Source organism: Talpa occidentalis, unplaced genomic scaffold (assembly GCF_014898055.3).
Source record: "Talpa occidentalis isolate TD23 unplaced genomic scaffold, MPIMG_talOcc4v2.1 talOcc4.12, whole genome shotgun sequence".
NCBI lineage: Eukaryota > Metazoa > Chordata > Mammalia > Eulipotyphla > Talpidae > Talpa > Talpa occidentalis.
The window spans coordinates 78,856,766-78,870,363 of NW_023601212.1; the positions used below are offsets into that span (position 1 = coordinate 78,856,766).

General features: G+C 54.0%; 2 protein-coding genes across 4 annotated transcripts in view; both read left to right on the plus strand.

Moving 5' to 3' along the window:
- Positions 1 to 5,630, plus strand: part of TRIM50 (tripartite motif containing 50) — a 13,209-nt gene extending 7,579 nt beyond the window's left edge. For both annotated transcript variants that reach the window (XM_037506836.2, XM_037506835.2), the window contains exons 3-7: positions 949 to 1,044; positions 1,943 to 2,173; positions 2,274 to 2,296; positions 3,355 to 3,479; positions 4,397 to 5,630. In XM_037506836.2, the coding sequence (XP_037362733.1) occupies positions 949 to 1,044; positions 1,943 to 2,173; positions 2,274 to 2,296; positions 3,355 to 3,479; positions 4,397 to 4,986 (1,065 nt within the window). In that variant the 3' untranslated portion in view covers positions 4,987 to 5,630. The remainder of the gene's footprint in view (positions 1 to 948; positions 1,045 to 1,942; positions 2,174 to 2,273; positions 2,297 to 3,354; positions 3,480 to 4,396) is intronic.
- A 1,522-nt stretch (positions 5,631 to 7,152) lies between these two features.
- Positions 7,153 to 12,693, plus strand: NSUN5 (NOP2/Sun RNA methyltransferase 5). Of its 2 annotated transcripts, XM_037506846.2 has the most exons (11): positions 7,153 to 7,256; positions 7,339 to 7,461; positions 7,965 to 8,139; positions 8,235 to 8,343; positions 9,904 to 10,042; positions 10,128 to 10,243; positions 10,778 to 10,956; positions 11,125 to 11,335; positions 11,417 to 11,557; positions 11,627 to 11,744; positions 11,868 to 12,693. In XM_037506846.2, exons 1-10 carry the CDS (start codon positions 7,164 to 7,166, stop codon positions 11,739 to 11,741), a joined length of 1,401 nt encoding a protein of 466 aa, XP_037362743.1. In that variant the 5' UTR covers positions 7,153 to 7,163; the 3' UTR covers positions 11,742 to 11,744; positions 11,868 to 12,693. The 2 variants fall into 2 exon arrangements, with proteins under 2 accessions (XP_037362743.1, XP_037362744.1); XM_037506847.2 differs by lacking the exon at positions 11,868 to 12,693 and having other exon boundaries at positions 11,632 to 11,710.
- Positions 12,694 to 13,598: the final 905 nt, after the last annotated feature.

Consider the following 13,598-nt stretch of genomic DNA (forward strand, 5'->3'; position numbering starts at 1 on the left):
AGGGTTACCGTCAAGGGGTGCAGCCAGATGGTGGCCTGGGAGTCCTGGTTGGTACCCCTAAGGCTAGGTCAGATTTGGGCCTGTGGCAGCTCAGGAAAAATAAGTTTTACTTCGCCTGGGAAGACCCCAAATCCAGGCTGGGCCCAAGGGGAGGATTCTGTCTTCACAGGGAGCAGGGATACAGGAGAACCTGGGCCACCACATGCATCCTTGGCCTCACTTGGCACCAACTTTTCAGGATGACTCTTGATCACATGCCCACTGGCTCTGGACCTGCTGGTGACTAGAGAGATTACCTGGTGGCCACCCAATGGGCAGCATTCCCAGCACCCCATGTAGGGAACGTGGACTTCAAACTGGGGATTGCCCCAGCGGGTGTTGTGTAGTGACCTCCGCATGGCTGTAACAGTGCTTAGCATCTCTCTCCACGTCACAGAGAGGGTTAACATGACGCTTCTTCTCTGCCTGGTCAATTAGTGCTGTCAGTGTGGACTATTTTTTTTTTTTTAAAGATTTATTTATTTATACAAGCACTAGGTACAGTCAGAAGCGGGGGAGGGTGAGAGAATTCACCAGAGCCAGAGCGGGGAGCTGAGCAGGCAGAAGGACCGAAGTACACTGCTGAGGGGAGCAGCGGGCGGCAGGAGAGGTCTGCGCACCATGTGGGACCCTTCTCTGGTGGCCGGGGAGCAGCCGGGGATCGAACCGGCGCTGCAGAGGCTGCGGGCAGCTTTGCAACCCAGCACTCAACCGCTGCGCCACCGGGGAGGCCCAGTGTGGACTATTCTTGAACAATTTTACCTCTTTTGGGGTCAAGGGCAGCTCTGGTTACTCCAGTCCCTGCCCTGGTGCCACCTGGAGTGCTGTGGTCATTGGGGTGCTGCCTGGAAGGGGGAAGCCCAGGGCCACCAGGAGGGGCCCACTGCTCACAGCTGGTGCTGCCCTCAGGAGGAGCTGGCCGTCCTCATCTCTGACCTCAAGCGGGAGCAGGCGAAGGTGGATGAGCACATCGCCAAATTGGTCAACAACAGGACCCGGATTGTTGTGAGTCCCCTTTCCGCGGCCCCCTGCTCTGGGCCTGCCACCTGCTCTTTCCTGCAAGCCCAGTTCTAATTTGTCCTTTACAGAAATCCATGCCTTCCATATAAAGCCAGAACTCAAAGCATTCCAGGGTGGGGCGGGGAATGTGCAAATCCGCCTAGGGAATTCTACTCAGCACTGTCTCCAAGTTGGCTCGTGTCCGCCATGTCCTTGGAACTGAGATAACCCAGAACCCGAGCCCCAGAGGTAAACAGCCCAAAGAGCCGGCAGGACTCACCCTCCCCTGCCACCTGTGTCTGCTTGACCTTGACAGCTCGTGGTGGTGCCCTCCCCATGCCTTAGTGGGTGGCAAGACCTGAAATGCTATGCTGTGTGCAATTCCTAAGTGAGGCACACGGGGCTGGGTGCGTGTGGAGTCCTGGCCTTGCAGGCAGTCAGGAAGCAGGACCAGCATACGGGTATCCTGCAGCCACTTTAACCCTCCTCACCCTTGGGAGGGAGGTGGCTTGACCCCCGTGTGATGACAAAGGTAGAACTCAGGATCACATGGGAGCCCCAGGTTCTTTCACTCCAAAGCCTGCTCTTGTGGGGCCTTTCAGACTTTTTCAGTTGTGGGAACTTTATCCTGTGATAAGGCAAACTCTCAAGTACACACTGGCTGAAAAAGGTGAGATTAGAGCCATTGTATTAGAGACCGGAACTGGGACCCAGCTGTCCTTTGCCTCTGTGCCCTGCCCCACGGCCACATCTGGGTCCCCAGGACACATCGCAACACCTGGCTGGACTTAGCCTTGGGACTCAGGTTCCAGGACCAGCCGGGTTGGGAAGGCCCAACAAGGCCTGAGCTTCGAGGTTCTGTTGTGTGTGTCTGTGGCTGTGACTGGCCACCTTCCTGTCCCAGAATGAGTCTGATGTCTTCAGTTGGGTGATCCGCCGAGAGTTCCAGGAGCTGCACCATCTAGTGGATGAAGAGAAGGCCCGCTGCGTGGAGGGGGTAGAGGGCCACACCCGCGGCCTGGTGGCCTCTCTGGACATGCAGCTGGAACAGGCTCGGGGCACTCGGGAGCGGCTCGTGCAGGCTGAGTGTGTGCTGGAGCAGTTCAATAACGAGAGTCACCACGAGTTCATCCGGGTGAGTGGCCAAGAGAGTGTCCCCCATGCCAGCCCCCAGGGCCCCAAGAGCACCCCCCTTCCTAACAACCTTCCATTCTGGTCCCTCTCTTGTTTTCCAGAAGTACCACTCCTTGGCCTCCAGGTAATATGCTCAGGGGACCCTCCAAGAAGGTCTGGCGGCACAAGCACGGCCTCTCATTCCCATAGTTCCTCCCTTAGTTTTTCCCGTGCCTCAGGAGCAGCTGCCCACATCTGGCTCTGCTGGGCCCAGGGAAATCAGATGCAAGTCTTGGCCCTGCCCTCAGCGGTCTGTGGGCTGGTGGGAGGTGGATGGTGAGCTACAGTCACATCACCGTGAGGACCTTGAATACTTGAAGTTCACACAAACTACAAAAATAACCCAAAGGAAGAGGCGACTGGGGGCTGGGGTGGGTGACAGAGATGGCAGGATAGCTGAGACGAGGCGAGGACAGTTTGCAGGCAGGCAGAGTCCTGTGAAATGGTGAATCGTGTCAGACTCTGAGTCCTGGGGGTTCAGCATAGGGAGGCTGGGAAGTCCCTGCAGGGTGGATGGGGCAGAGGGTTGAGGCCAGAAAGGTGGGGATGGCCAGAGGCCTCAAAACTCCCACCTCAGCTTGTGGGGAGGGGCTGGGGCATTTTCTAGATCAATTGGGTAGGTCCTGAACCTTCCTCAGAACCCGTTTACACAAATGTCCTGTTCCTCACACTTCCTTTAGTCCTGGGGACAATTTGGCTAGAGCACTAGTTTAAATAAATGGGCAGGGAATGTGACTCAATTTGGAGCCGGTGTCCACTCCAGCTGGGGCTAGGATGCCCCATACAGAGAAGTGATCTTTAAACATCCGTCAGCCGCCTGAAGGGCCGACTGGAACACAGACCTTGGGCCACAACAATCCCTTCTGATTCAGGTGGTCTGGGGTGGGAGCCAAGAAGAGGTGCGTTTCTCACAGGCTCCAGGTGATGCTGTTGGTCCCGACATACACTCAGCACCACAGGTGTTGAGTGTTTTCTCCTTCCAGGGAGGAGGGAAGTGGCAGGCAGGTCCTCTGGAGTGGAGGGAGGAAATGGCAGGCGCCTTGAGTCAGTTTTCTGAGCTGTGGTTGGCTGGTCGGGCTTTTGAGCGGAACCAGGGTGGGGCACAAGGTACTGTCACTCCATCACTGTGAACTGTCCCCCCAGAGCAGAGCTCCAGCAGGCGCGGCCCTTGGAGGGTGCGTTCAGCCCTATCTCCTTCAAGCCAGGCCTCCATCAGGCCGACATCAAGCTGACCGTGTGGAAAAGACTGTTCCACAAGGTTCTGCCAGGTGAGGCCCCATTCCTCTTTACTGAGGGCTGCACCCAGGGATGGCAGCGGCTGTCGATGGCATCCGAGTCTGAGGTACAGAGAACTGGAGGGGGGCTGGCACGGGGTGGTGATGAGGACACAGCAGGGTCTCCTCCAAACAGCGTGGGCTCCAGGGCAGCCAGGTGACAGAGTTGTATCATTTCTGAGCCTCAGTTTCCACCTGTAAAGAGGGACTATTCCTGTCCACCTTGCTGGGTGGTGGAGTTTAGATATACATATGTGTGTGTGAGCCTGTGTGTCTTCTCTGTGTGTGTGTCAAAAAATAACTCAGACATTTAATCGCTCCTTCACTATTAGCACATAAGGGCAATCAGCTGTAGGTTGACTTCATGCAACAAAGGCAAAAACAGGGTTTACATAAGAGAGAAAGGGGGGAGGGGAGAACAGTCTGCAGTCTGAACAGTGGAACTTGTTTGCACTTTTTTGGTGTAAGCTGATAGCTGGTAACTAGCAAAGAGGTCACTTCTGCTAGTTTGGCCTTGCATTGGCCGCTGGGTATCAGAGAAAAACACTATCCTTGTCATGGAGTCTCCAGCCTGCTGGAGAGCTTAGCTGCGGGGCATATGCCACAGTCTGTCTTCTAGGCCCTTCCTTAGCCACTTCCGCCTCATCATGCAGGTCAAGACCATTTTCCATTCCCCTTACCTTTGTTCCCTAGCTTTCGGCTGTCTGTTCCCCCCCACACCCACCCTCCGGCATCATTCAGTCATTCAGCAAACATCCTGTGGGTGCCAACTCTGTGCCAGGTTCCACTAGGCCTGTGATACAGGGAGGAGGCAGACACAGTTCCTCTCCCACGGGGCTCGGGCCTTCATTGCTGCAGGGTGTTCGGCCTTCTGTGTGGCTTGAGGACATGCCTTGTCTGATCTTTCCTAGCCCCTGAGTCCCTCAAGCTGGACCCTGCCACTGCCCATCCCCTCCTGGAGCTGTCCAAGGGCAACACGGTGGTGCAGTGTGGGCTCCTGGCACAGCGGTGTGCCATCCAGCCCGAGCGCTTCGACTACAGTACCTGTGTCCTGGCCAGCCGGGGCTTCTCCTGCGGCCGCCACTACTGGGAAGTGGTGGTGGGCAGCAAGAGTGACTGGCGCCTGGGGGTCATCAAGGGCACAGCCAGTCGCAAGGGCAAGCTGAGCAAGTCCCCAGAGCATGGCGTGTGGCTTGTCGGCTTGAAGGAGGGCCGGGTGTATGAAGCCTTTGGCTGCCCGCGGGTGCCCCTGCCTGTGTCTGGCCACCCCCACCGCATCGGCATCTACTTGCACTATGAGCAGGGAGAGCTCACCTTCTTCGACGCCGACCGCCCTGATGACCTGCGGCCACTCTACACATTCCAGGCTGACTTCCAGGGCAAGCTCTACCCGATCCTGGACACGTGCTGGCACGAAAGGGGCAGCAACTGCCTGCCTATGGTGTTGCCCCCACCTGGCCGGCCCAGCCGCCTCGTCCCACCACAGTCCACCAAGCCATAGGCTGATCATGTGCTGCCGCCCACAGCCCTGCCCTGCAGGACAAAGGAAGGCGAGGCATCCACTGGCTCCAGTGCGCAGAGGCGGCGGCATCTTCACTGGAAGGAGGCCCGTGTGTCCCTTGAAACATTTAGTGATAGGGAGAACATTTCCATAATCTCTTCCCTGTCAGTATGGGCTTGTTTGTTAGCCTTCTGCGGGAGTCAGTGGAGCCAGGCCTTGGTGTCCACAGGTCAAGCCAAGTCTCTCTTGAACCTAAAGATTGGAAGAGAGACAATGCTGGGGGCTGAGTTCACCGAGGACCTGGTGCTATTGTGAGAGGCTCCCTGACTTTGTGCTACTGAGGTCTGCACAGCTACCTGAGTCTTTGGTATGGGGCAGCTCTACCCTGGCACCTGGCAAGGATCCACACTGGCCCTCAAGCAAGGCCTCATCCACAGCCTGAGTGACCCTCCAGGAACGAGAGGAGATGGGGCTGTGAGGGGCAACTTCCAGGCCATCCTCCATACAACCTCCGGATGCTCCTTAGCAACAGGCTATGCTGTGACTCACTGCAGTGGCAGGACTTGGTGTGTGCAACAAGGACGCTGTGAGCTGGCACCTTTGTTCGCCCTTTTGCCATCGATGCACGTAATAAACTGTCTGAACGAAAAGGTGCCTGTTTTTTCTTTCCTTAGGCAAGTCTGTCGGGACTTGGCCGTGGTTCCTGTGTGTTTGACAACTTCCAGGCCTGGGTTTTGGGTTTTGTCTTCCTTCAATTCCATGACTAGGCTAAAGTGTTGCTCCTCTGTATGCACCTGCCACCCTTCTGCACCCTGCACCATGTCCTGGGAGGCTGGGCCGGGCTTCCTGTAGGGTCCAGCCTATGGGAGGGTCGGGAAGAAACAGAGGACAGGACTGCGCATTTCAGGTACTTATTTTCCCAGTTTCCTGCCTGCTGGGCTGAGTTGGCAGCTTCTCCCCACTGGCAGGTGGCCCACTCACTCCCTCAGGTCTGGCACTATTGCTAACCCTGCTTACTGCACCTGCCCCTGTAGCTTCCTTAACTGACCATTCTTTTATTAATAATCCCTTCTTTAAACTCCCCTCAACTACTCTTTTGACCCAGTCAGAAAAGGCTAGGAAAGGCCACACCTGATTTCCTTTCGTGGTGGTGTAAAGGGGTCTCCAAGCAAGTCACTGTGGGATAAGGTAAAAGACATATCAGGCTTTTCTGCTCTCCCGCCATTAGGATTGAGGATAGATCCTTGCAGTCCTGAATGCATGCCTGATGGCAGACACCTGGAGTGGGGTGTGGGCATACTTAGATGTCTGGGCTGAGAGACTGGGCTTATAAGGGCAGCGTCATGGCAATGCCAGTAGAAGCCGGGAGCAGAAGAGAACGAAAGAGCCACAGGAGCAGAGAAGCAGAGACCCTCAGAGAATGCCAGAGGGCCCAGAATGAGTAGAGACTTGCTGGGGGCTGGGAGGCCTGCCAGCCTCACGGCCACTGGGCACCCCTGCCTGCCATGTACCTGGTAAAAATCCCAATAAGAGCCTGAAAAGCCACTGAGGGCTCCAGGATTCCTCCTTGACCCGTCTGCTGGAATCATACAGAACCTGCACTGTCCCTTCCCACCACTACAGTCACTAAGGGCAGAAACTATTTGTTTAAATAAAGATTTCAAAACTGAAAACACCGGGCCTCCCCGGAGGCACAAGGGGTTAAGCACAGCATTATGAAGCAGTAGCGGCCTCTGCAGCACAAGTTCGATGCCAGCCAGGGAGCAACCCACATGGCGAGGCAAACCTCTCCTGTCTCGCCCGCTGCTCCCCTCAGCGGTGTACTTCGGTCAATCGGCCTGTTTTGTTCCCCGATCTGTCTCTAGTGAATCCTCTCAACACCCCGCCCCTCATCTCTGGCCTGCACCCCAGTTCTTGTACGCATAAATGAATCTTTTAAAAAAAAAACTGAAAACACCATGTTGACCAAAACAACCATAAACCCAAAGGGAAACAACTATCAGACAAGAGGCACATGTTCATAAGGCCACTAAGACAAACACAAGCGCGCGCAAACACTTGATCCGCACGCGGGGCTCTGCGCGTGCGCGAGAACGGGATACACCCCCCCCACGAGGGGCTTCCGGGGCGGGACCTGCGTGCCCTTTGAACCGGAAGTCGAGGCGCGCGGCCGGGGCATGGCGGTGTACGCGGCGGCGGCGGCCGTGCTGGCGGGCGTGGAGAGCCGCCAGGGCTCCATCAAGGGGCTGGTGTACGCCAGCCGCTTCCAGGTAGCGGGGTTCAGGGTCCGGGCCTGGCGGGTGGGGGTGGCCGCGCCGGCCCCGGCCTCAGCGCGTGTCCTCTCGGCCGCAGAACGTGAAGCAGCTGTACGCGCTGGTGTGCGAGACGCAGCGCTACGCCGCCGTGCTGGACGCCGTCATCGCCGGCGCCGGCCTCCTCCGCGCCGAGAAGAAGCTGCGGCCGCACCTGGCCAAGGTGGGGCGCGGGCGGGGCGCGGCGGGGGCCGGGCCTGTGCGAGAACCGCTAGGTCCCCGGGACTAGCTAGTTCGCGTCCACGGTGTGACCCGAGCGAGCCGCTCCTTTGAGATGAGTCTGAGCAGCCCTGCGCCGGGTTGCGAATGGAAGGGGCGTGAGAAAGCTTTACTTTGCAGCCTGGGGGCAAAGCCGAACTAAGCAGGAGGGCAAAAGAGCGGCGGTGGGGACTCTTCAGGGAAAACAAAAGGGTGACGTTGTCAGGGAGGTGGGTTGCGATCCAGAGCCCGGCTGGTGAGGACCCCTGAGGAAAGAAAGGGTCCAGGATGGGCAGAAAGACGCGAGATTTAAGTCACGTATTGATCACTGCCTGCGTGATCGTGGGCAAATCACATCACTTTGATCAGTTAATGCCGGGACGGGTGATCTGTGTCACTTCTGCGGTTTCAGCTCTGTGGGGTCCCAAGGTATTAATACTCCGGGTTTTTTCTGTTTCCTGTTCTCAGGTGCTGGTGTATGAGCTGTTGCTGGGAAGAGGCTTCAGAGGGGGTGGGGGCAGATGGAAGCCTGTGCTGGACCGGCACCAGGCAAGACTGAAGGCTGAGTTGGCCCGGCTCAAGGTACAACGAGGTGTGAGCCGGAACGAGGACCTGTTGGAGGAGGGATCCAAGCCTGGCCCGGGTGAGCTGGAAGGAATTGTGGAGGAGGCTGAGCGCCATCCAGTCCTCAAAGGAGCAGGCCATGTTCATGCCCACTCACTGCTGATTGCTTCTTAGCCTCCCAGGTGCCTCGATTTGTGCGGGTGAACACCCTCAAGACCTGCTCTGATGATGTAATTGATTATTTCAAGAGACAAGGTTTTTCCTACCAAGGTCGGGCTTCCAGGTGAGTTTAGAATGCTGCCTGGCGACTCTCATATGGGGGGGTGTCTGGGAGCACTGGGGAGATAAGGATGCATAGGAAGAAAGGTGTGGGGTGGTGTTGGCTACCTTTGGGTTTTCTTTTCTTCCTACTTTTCCAATAATTTCTTCATCTCCTTCCAAGACTTAGCTTCCTCCATCCTTTTTAAAAAAAGATTTATTTTATTTATTTATACATACAAGAGATGGGGTGTAGGCCAGAGGTGCAGGGGGATGGGCAGGGGTGAGAGGATTCACTAGAGACAGTGGGGAGCAGAACAGGCAGATCTACTGAAATACACTGCTGAGGGGAGCAGCGGGCGAGACAGGAGAGGTCTGCTGTGCCATGTGGGTCAGCTTCCTGGCTGGGGATTGAACTTGCCTGCAGTGGCTGCTGGTAGCTTTATAGGGATGAGCCCTAACCCCTTGCGCCACCAGAGAGGCCCCCTTCCTCCATCCTTTAAACATTAATTCTTCTGGGAATCCCATTCTGTAGTCTCCTAATGTATCCTTCAGTTTCTTCCCTATTTTAACTCCTACTTTTCACCTGATGATAGCTATCTTCCAGTCTAGACTTTCTTGCCTTCCTACTCTCAGGTTCACATCACTGCTTTCCAGACACCACAATTGTAGCATTTCTTGAACTGAATACATCTTCTCTCTGAACTTTGCACCCTTTTTAAAATTGTTAAAACACATTTTCAAAATTCAAGATTTAAGAAAAATGCTCCCAAAACAATATGCTTAAACTTCTCATTGGACTATTCTACAGCATTCCCTTTTTTTTTTTTAAAGATTTATTTATTTATTTATACAAGCACTGGGTACAGTCAGAAGCGCGGGAGGGTGGGAGAATTCACCAGAGACAGACAGGGGACCAGAACAGGCAGACCGACGAAGTACACTGCTGAGGGGAGCAGGCGGCGGCAAGAGAGGTCTGCGCGCCGTGTGGGACCCTCACCCGGCGGCCGGGGATCGAACCAGCGCTGCAGAGGCTGCGGGCAGCTTCGCAACCCAGTGCTCAACCGCTGCGCCACCGGGGAGACCCTCCCTTTTTTTTTTTTTAAAGATTTATTTATTTATGCATACAAGAACTGAGTACAGGACAGAGATGCGGGGGGTGAGAGGATTCACCAGAGACAGATTGACTGGGGAGCAGACTGACTGAAGTACACTGCTGAGGGGAGCAGCGGGCGAATCAGGAGAGGTCTGCTGCGCCATGTGGTTGCTCCCTGGCTGGCCAGGCATCGAACTCATGCTGCAGAGGCTGTGGATTGCTTCATAGTGCGGTGCTTAACCCCTTACACTACCAGGGAGGCCCTAGCATTCCCTTTTTTAAGTTGAGGTGTAATTGACATAGAACCTTATTAGTGTCAGATGCACAGTTTAAGGATTCATGCTTTGTATATATTGCAAAATGAACAATACAATAAATCTAGCAGTTTCAAACATTTGTTGCATGAGTGAACAATTAAAGTGGTAATCTGTGAAATGTCCAGCCTGGTGCCTGGCATGGAGGAATTGAGAAAATGTTATTTCCTGGCAGCCTCGAGGACCTGAGGGTACTCAAAGGGAAGTGTTTTCTTCTGGATCCCTTGTTGTCTGAGCTGCTGGTGTTTCCTGCCCAGACAGATTTGCATGAACATCCATTATACCAAGCTGGCCACCTCATCCTACAAGATAAGGTATGTAGCAAGATGGGTCAAAAAGGGCAGGTGTGGGAGAGTGACCAGCCTGGGGTCGCTTCATGCAGCTGCTATGTCCTGCTAGGCCAGCTGTCTCCCAGCCATGCTGCTGGCTCCCCCACCGGGTTCTTATGTCATTGATGCCTGTGCTGCCCCCGGCAATAAGACTAGTCACTTGGCTGCTCTTCTGAAGAACCAAGGGTGAGTGCCATGGTCAGAGGATGGGGATGGGGTCTTACCTGGATTTACTAAGAAATAAGGAACTCTGTTCTGATATGTCTGAAAACTGGGAGGACTGTCCTTTAAATATTTCCTCCTGTGCCTCTCTGGTGGCACAGGGGTTAAGTCTCATACCAGCCACTGCAGCATGAGTTTGATCCCCGGCCAGGGAGCTGACCCACATGGCACAGCAGACCTCTCCTGTCTCGCCCACTGCTCCCCTCAGCAGTGTATTTCAGTTCATCTGCCTGTTCTGCTCCCCAATTTCTCCCCAATTTTTATTTTAAAAATAAATCTTTTTAGAAGCAAATGTGTCCTTGACCCAGGGCATTTCATGATGTAGCCCAAGCTAAGCTTCCCATTGGGTTGCAACTTGAGATTTGGATCCCTTAACCTTTTGGGCAAAGTCCCAGGCGAGTTCTCGCTGACCTCATTATTTTCTGGCTCTCAAATTAATGTACCTTATTGTCTGTAAGATACTCTATAAATTCTGCTTAACTCTGTTCTCTTCTTTAGGAAAATCTTTGCCTTTGACCTGGATGCCAAGAGGCTGTCATCTATGGCTACTCTACTGGCCCGGGCTGGAGTCTCTTGCTGTGAGCTGGCTGAGAAGGACTTCCTGGCAATCTCACCATCAGACCAGCGGTATTGCCAGGTCCAGTACATCTTGCTGGATCCTTCTTGTAGCGGCTCAGGTGAGTTGGAGAAGCAGCATGGGCCCCACGATCCAGAGCGACTTTAGAGTAGAAGGGGTGGAGTACGTCTGGCTGTCACCATTTTGTGGCCCTGGGCAAAACTTCTTTTCCGTGAAGAAAGGACATCAGTACCAAATAGGACAGTCTGTCATTAAAACTTTTCCTTAGGTATGTTGACCAGACAGCTGGAGGAACCTGGGGCAGGTCCACCTAGCAAGGAACGCTTGCAGGCTCTGGCAGGATTCCAGCTGCGAGCTCTCTGCCATGCGCTTACTTTCCCATCCCTGCAGCGCCTTGTCTACTCTACATGTTCCCTTTGCCAAGAGGAGAATGAAGATGTGGTGCGAGACGCCCTGCAGCAATGCCAGGGCACCTTCAGGTAGTGCCGTCCACCAGGCTCTTGGGGGGAGGGGGTGCTGCTCGCTGTTACTTGAAGTCTGTGCTGTTTATTCTCCAACAGAGTTGCTCCTGTTCTACCCTCCTGGCCCCACCGAGGCCTTAGCACTTTTCAGGGTGCCGAACACTGCCTCCGCGCCTCCCCTGAGACCACACTCACTGGTGGCTTCTTCATTGCTGTACTCGAACGGGTAGAGGCACCAAGGTGAGTGAATGGGGGCCTGCTTGGAAGATACTGGAAGATTGCGACACATCTAATTTACTTTTCTCGTAGCTCAGTATTGGCCGAAGCATCGCCACTTCCAGAACTTAGTCCTAGCCCCACCCCAAAGAGGAGGAAGAGGCGGCGAAAAGCAGCAGCTGCTCCTAGCACACCGCCTTGCACGTAGCAGGTACTCAGCTATGATTTGTGGGGTGGGAGAAATGTAGACATCAGCCGCTCCCTACCCCTCCCTGCTTAGCTTGGGCCCTCACACCCAGGCAGCAGTTTTGAAAAGTTCTTTTTATTGCCATAGGACGGGAGCTGGTCGTCTTGTCTCTCCAGCCGGAAAGACAGTGTGGATTGCTTTGCCTCCCTTCCCTGGGCTGTGTTCTCGCTGGTGAGAGAAGTGCTGACCTCAAGAATAAAAGACAACAGGTCTACGATAGATCACAGTTTCTTTATTCTTAATGACATAGCAGGAGAAATCTCACATTCATACTAAAAATTCCAACTAGACTCAACAGGAATTAAGTATTTGTATGGAAAGTCCCAGCCTCCCGTTCCTGTCCAGTGCACATACAGGTACACACACACACTCACACTCAGGCCATGCCAGGACACCCTCTTCAAGGGGGTTCCTGGACCAAGTGTCCTGCCTGTGGAACTGAGGTAAACTAGCTCAGTGTACTAAAACTAAGAGGATCTACCTTACATAAGGTATAGGTAGAAGCTTGATTTCTAGACCCGTGCCCTACCCCCCCACCCCTCCAATCCTACCAGGTATTTGGGACTTGAGGTGCAGGCCCCTCCTCAGCTCCACACACAGTTTGGTAGTAACAGAGCTCTTCTTGGGGACGGGGAGGAGCAGTCCCCGGTCACAACACATTCAACCTCAGTCACAAAGGGGGAGGGGACTAGTTACATCTACATCACATTATTTATAAAATAAGAATTACATTTTATATAATGTGTCCAGAAGGAGCTCTAGTCCCTCAGGAAAGCTGCCTGGGACAGCATTTGAGCCTCCTCTTCACACAGGCATAACTTAACTCTACAGCTAATTCCTAGTCAATAGCATTTATACTTAACCACCTCAATGAACCAAGCTTGAAGGAATTTAAAAGGCAATTTAGCTTAAATACAAAAATAAATTTTTATTTTGTTAAAAAATGTTTAAATATTTTTTTCTTTTAATTTAGACACACGCATTCATACTTCTCCCAAAGAGGATGGGCATGGCAGCAAGGCTCTTGGGCCTGGGCATGAGGTTTTGGAACAAAGGATGGAAAGGGGGAGGGTGGAGGCCGGGGTGGGGGGCGGGGGGCGGGAGGGAAGGGGCGGGAACAGAATAACTAAGAATTTTAAAGTGTGGTTCATTAACTTATATATATAACTTTCTAATATATACTAGGGGTGATCTGGCCTCCAATTAGGTGAGGAACGAGGTCTCTGCTCCCCCCTCAGCCCTGTCCTCCTGGGCTGCCAGCCCTTAAAGTCAAAACACCATTTGAAAATCCAGGAGTCCGCCCTTGTGGCCGTGAAGTGGTGCTACTTTCCACGTTCAATTAGCTGGGCCCCAGAAACTTGAAACAGTTAAGTCCGGCACTACCAACATGCCGCCACTCATACAATTCAATTCTTCCTCCAAACTCGATTCAAAGAGCAATAGACATGAGCATCAGACAGAGTAACACAGGACAAGGCTTTAAACATACAATCCCGGAGAGGCAGACGAGCCCAGTGAGGAAGGTGGGCGAGGAGGCAGCTGAAAGCAGCAGCGGGCATCCTGCTTGCTCCATGAGCTTCCCTCTCCTGGAGCAAGGTGTCACCCCAGGATCTGCCAGGCTAACAGTCTTGAGCCACCAAGCTTTTGGGGGCCAAACTGGCAGAGGCTTGGGGACGAAACTTTGACTCAGACTTGGCAGGAGGGAGGGGACAGCAGGAGCAGCACCCGCTGGGGTCTCCAAGCCAAAGCTAGATTCAAGGTCAGTTGAAAAGGAGTAAATCCTACAGAACCAGTGAGGGGACAAAGCAGCAAGATATG

Coding starts and splice junctions, on each gene's coding strand:
- NSUN5 (XM_037506846.2), top strand. CDS start 7,164: ATGGCGGTGTACGCGGCGGCGGCGGCCGTGCTGGCGGGCGTGGAGAGC. Junction 8,140..8,234: donor GGGATCCAAGCCTGGCCCGG/GTGAGCTGGAAG, acceptor ATTGCTTCTTAG/CCTCCCAGGTGCCTCGATTT. Junction 10,043..10,127: donor ACCTCATCCTACAAGATAAG/GTATGTAGCAAG, acceptor ATGTCCTGCTAG/GCCAGCTGTCTCCCAGCCAT.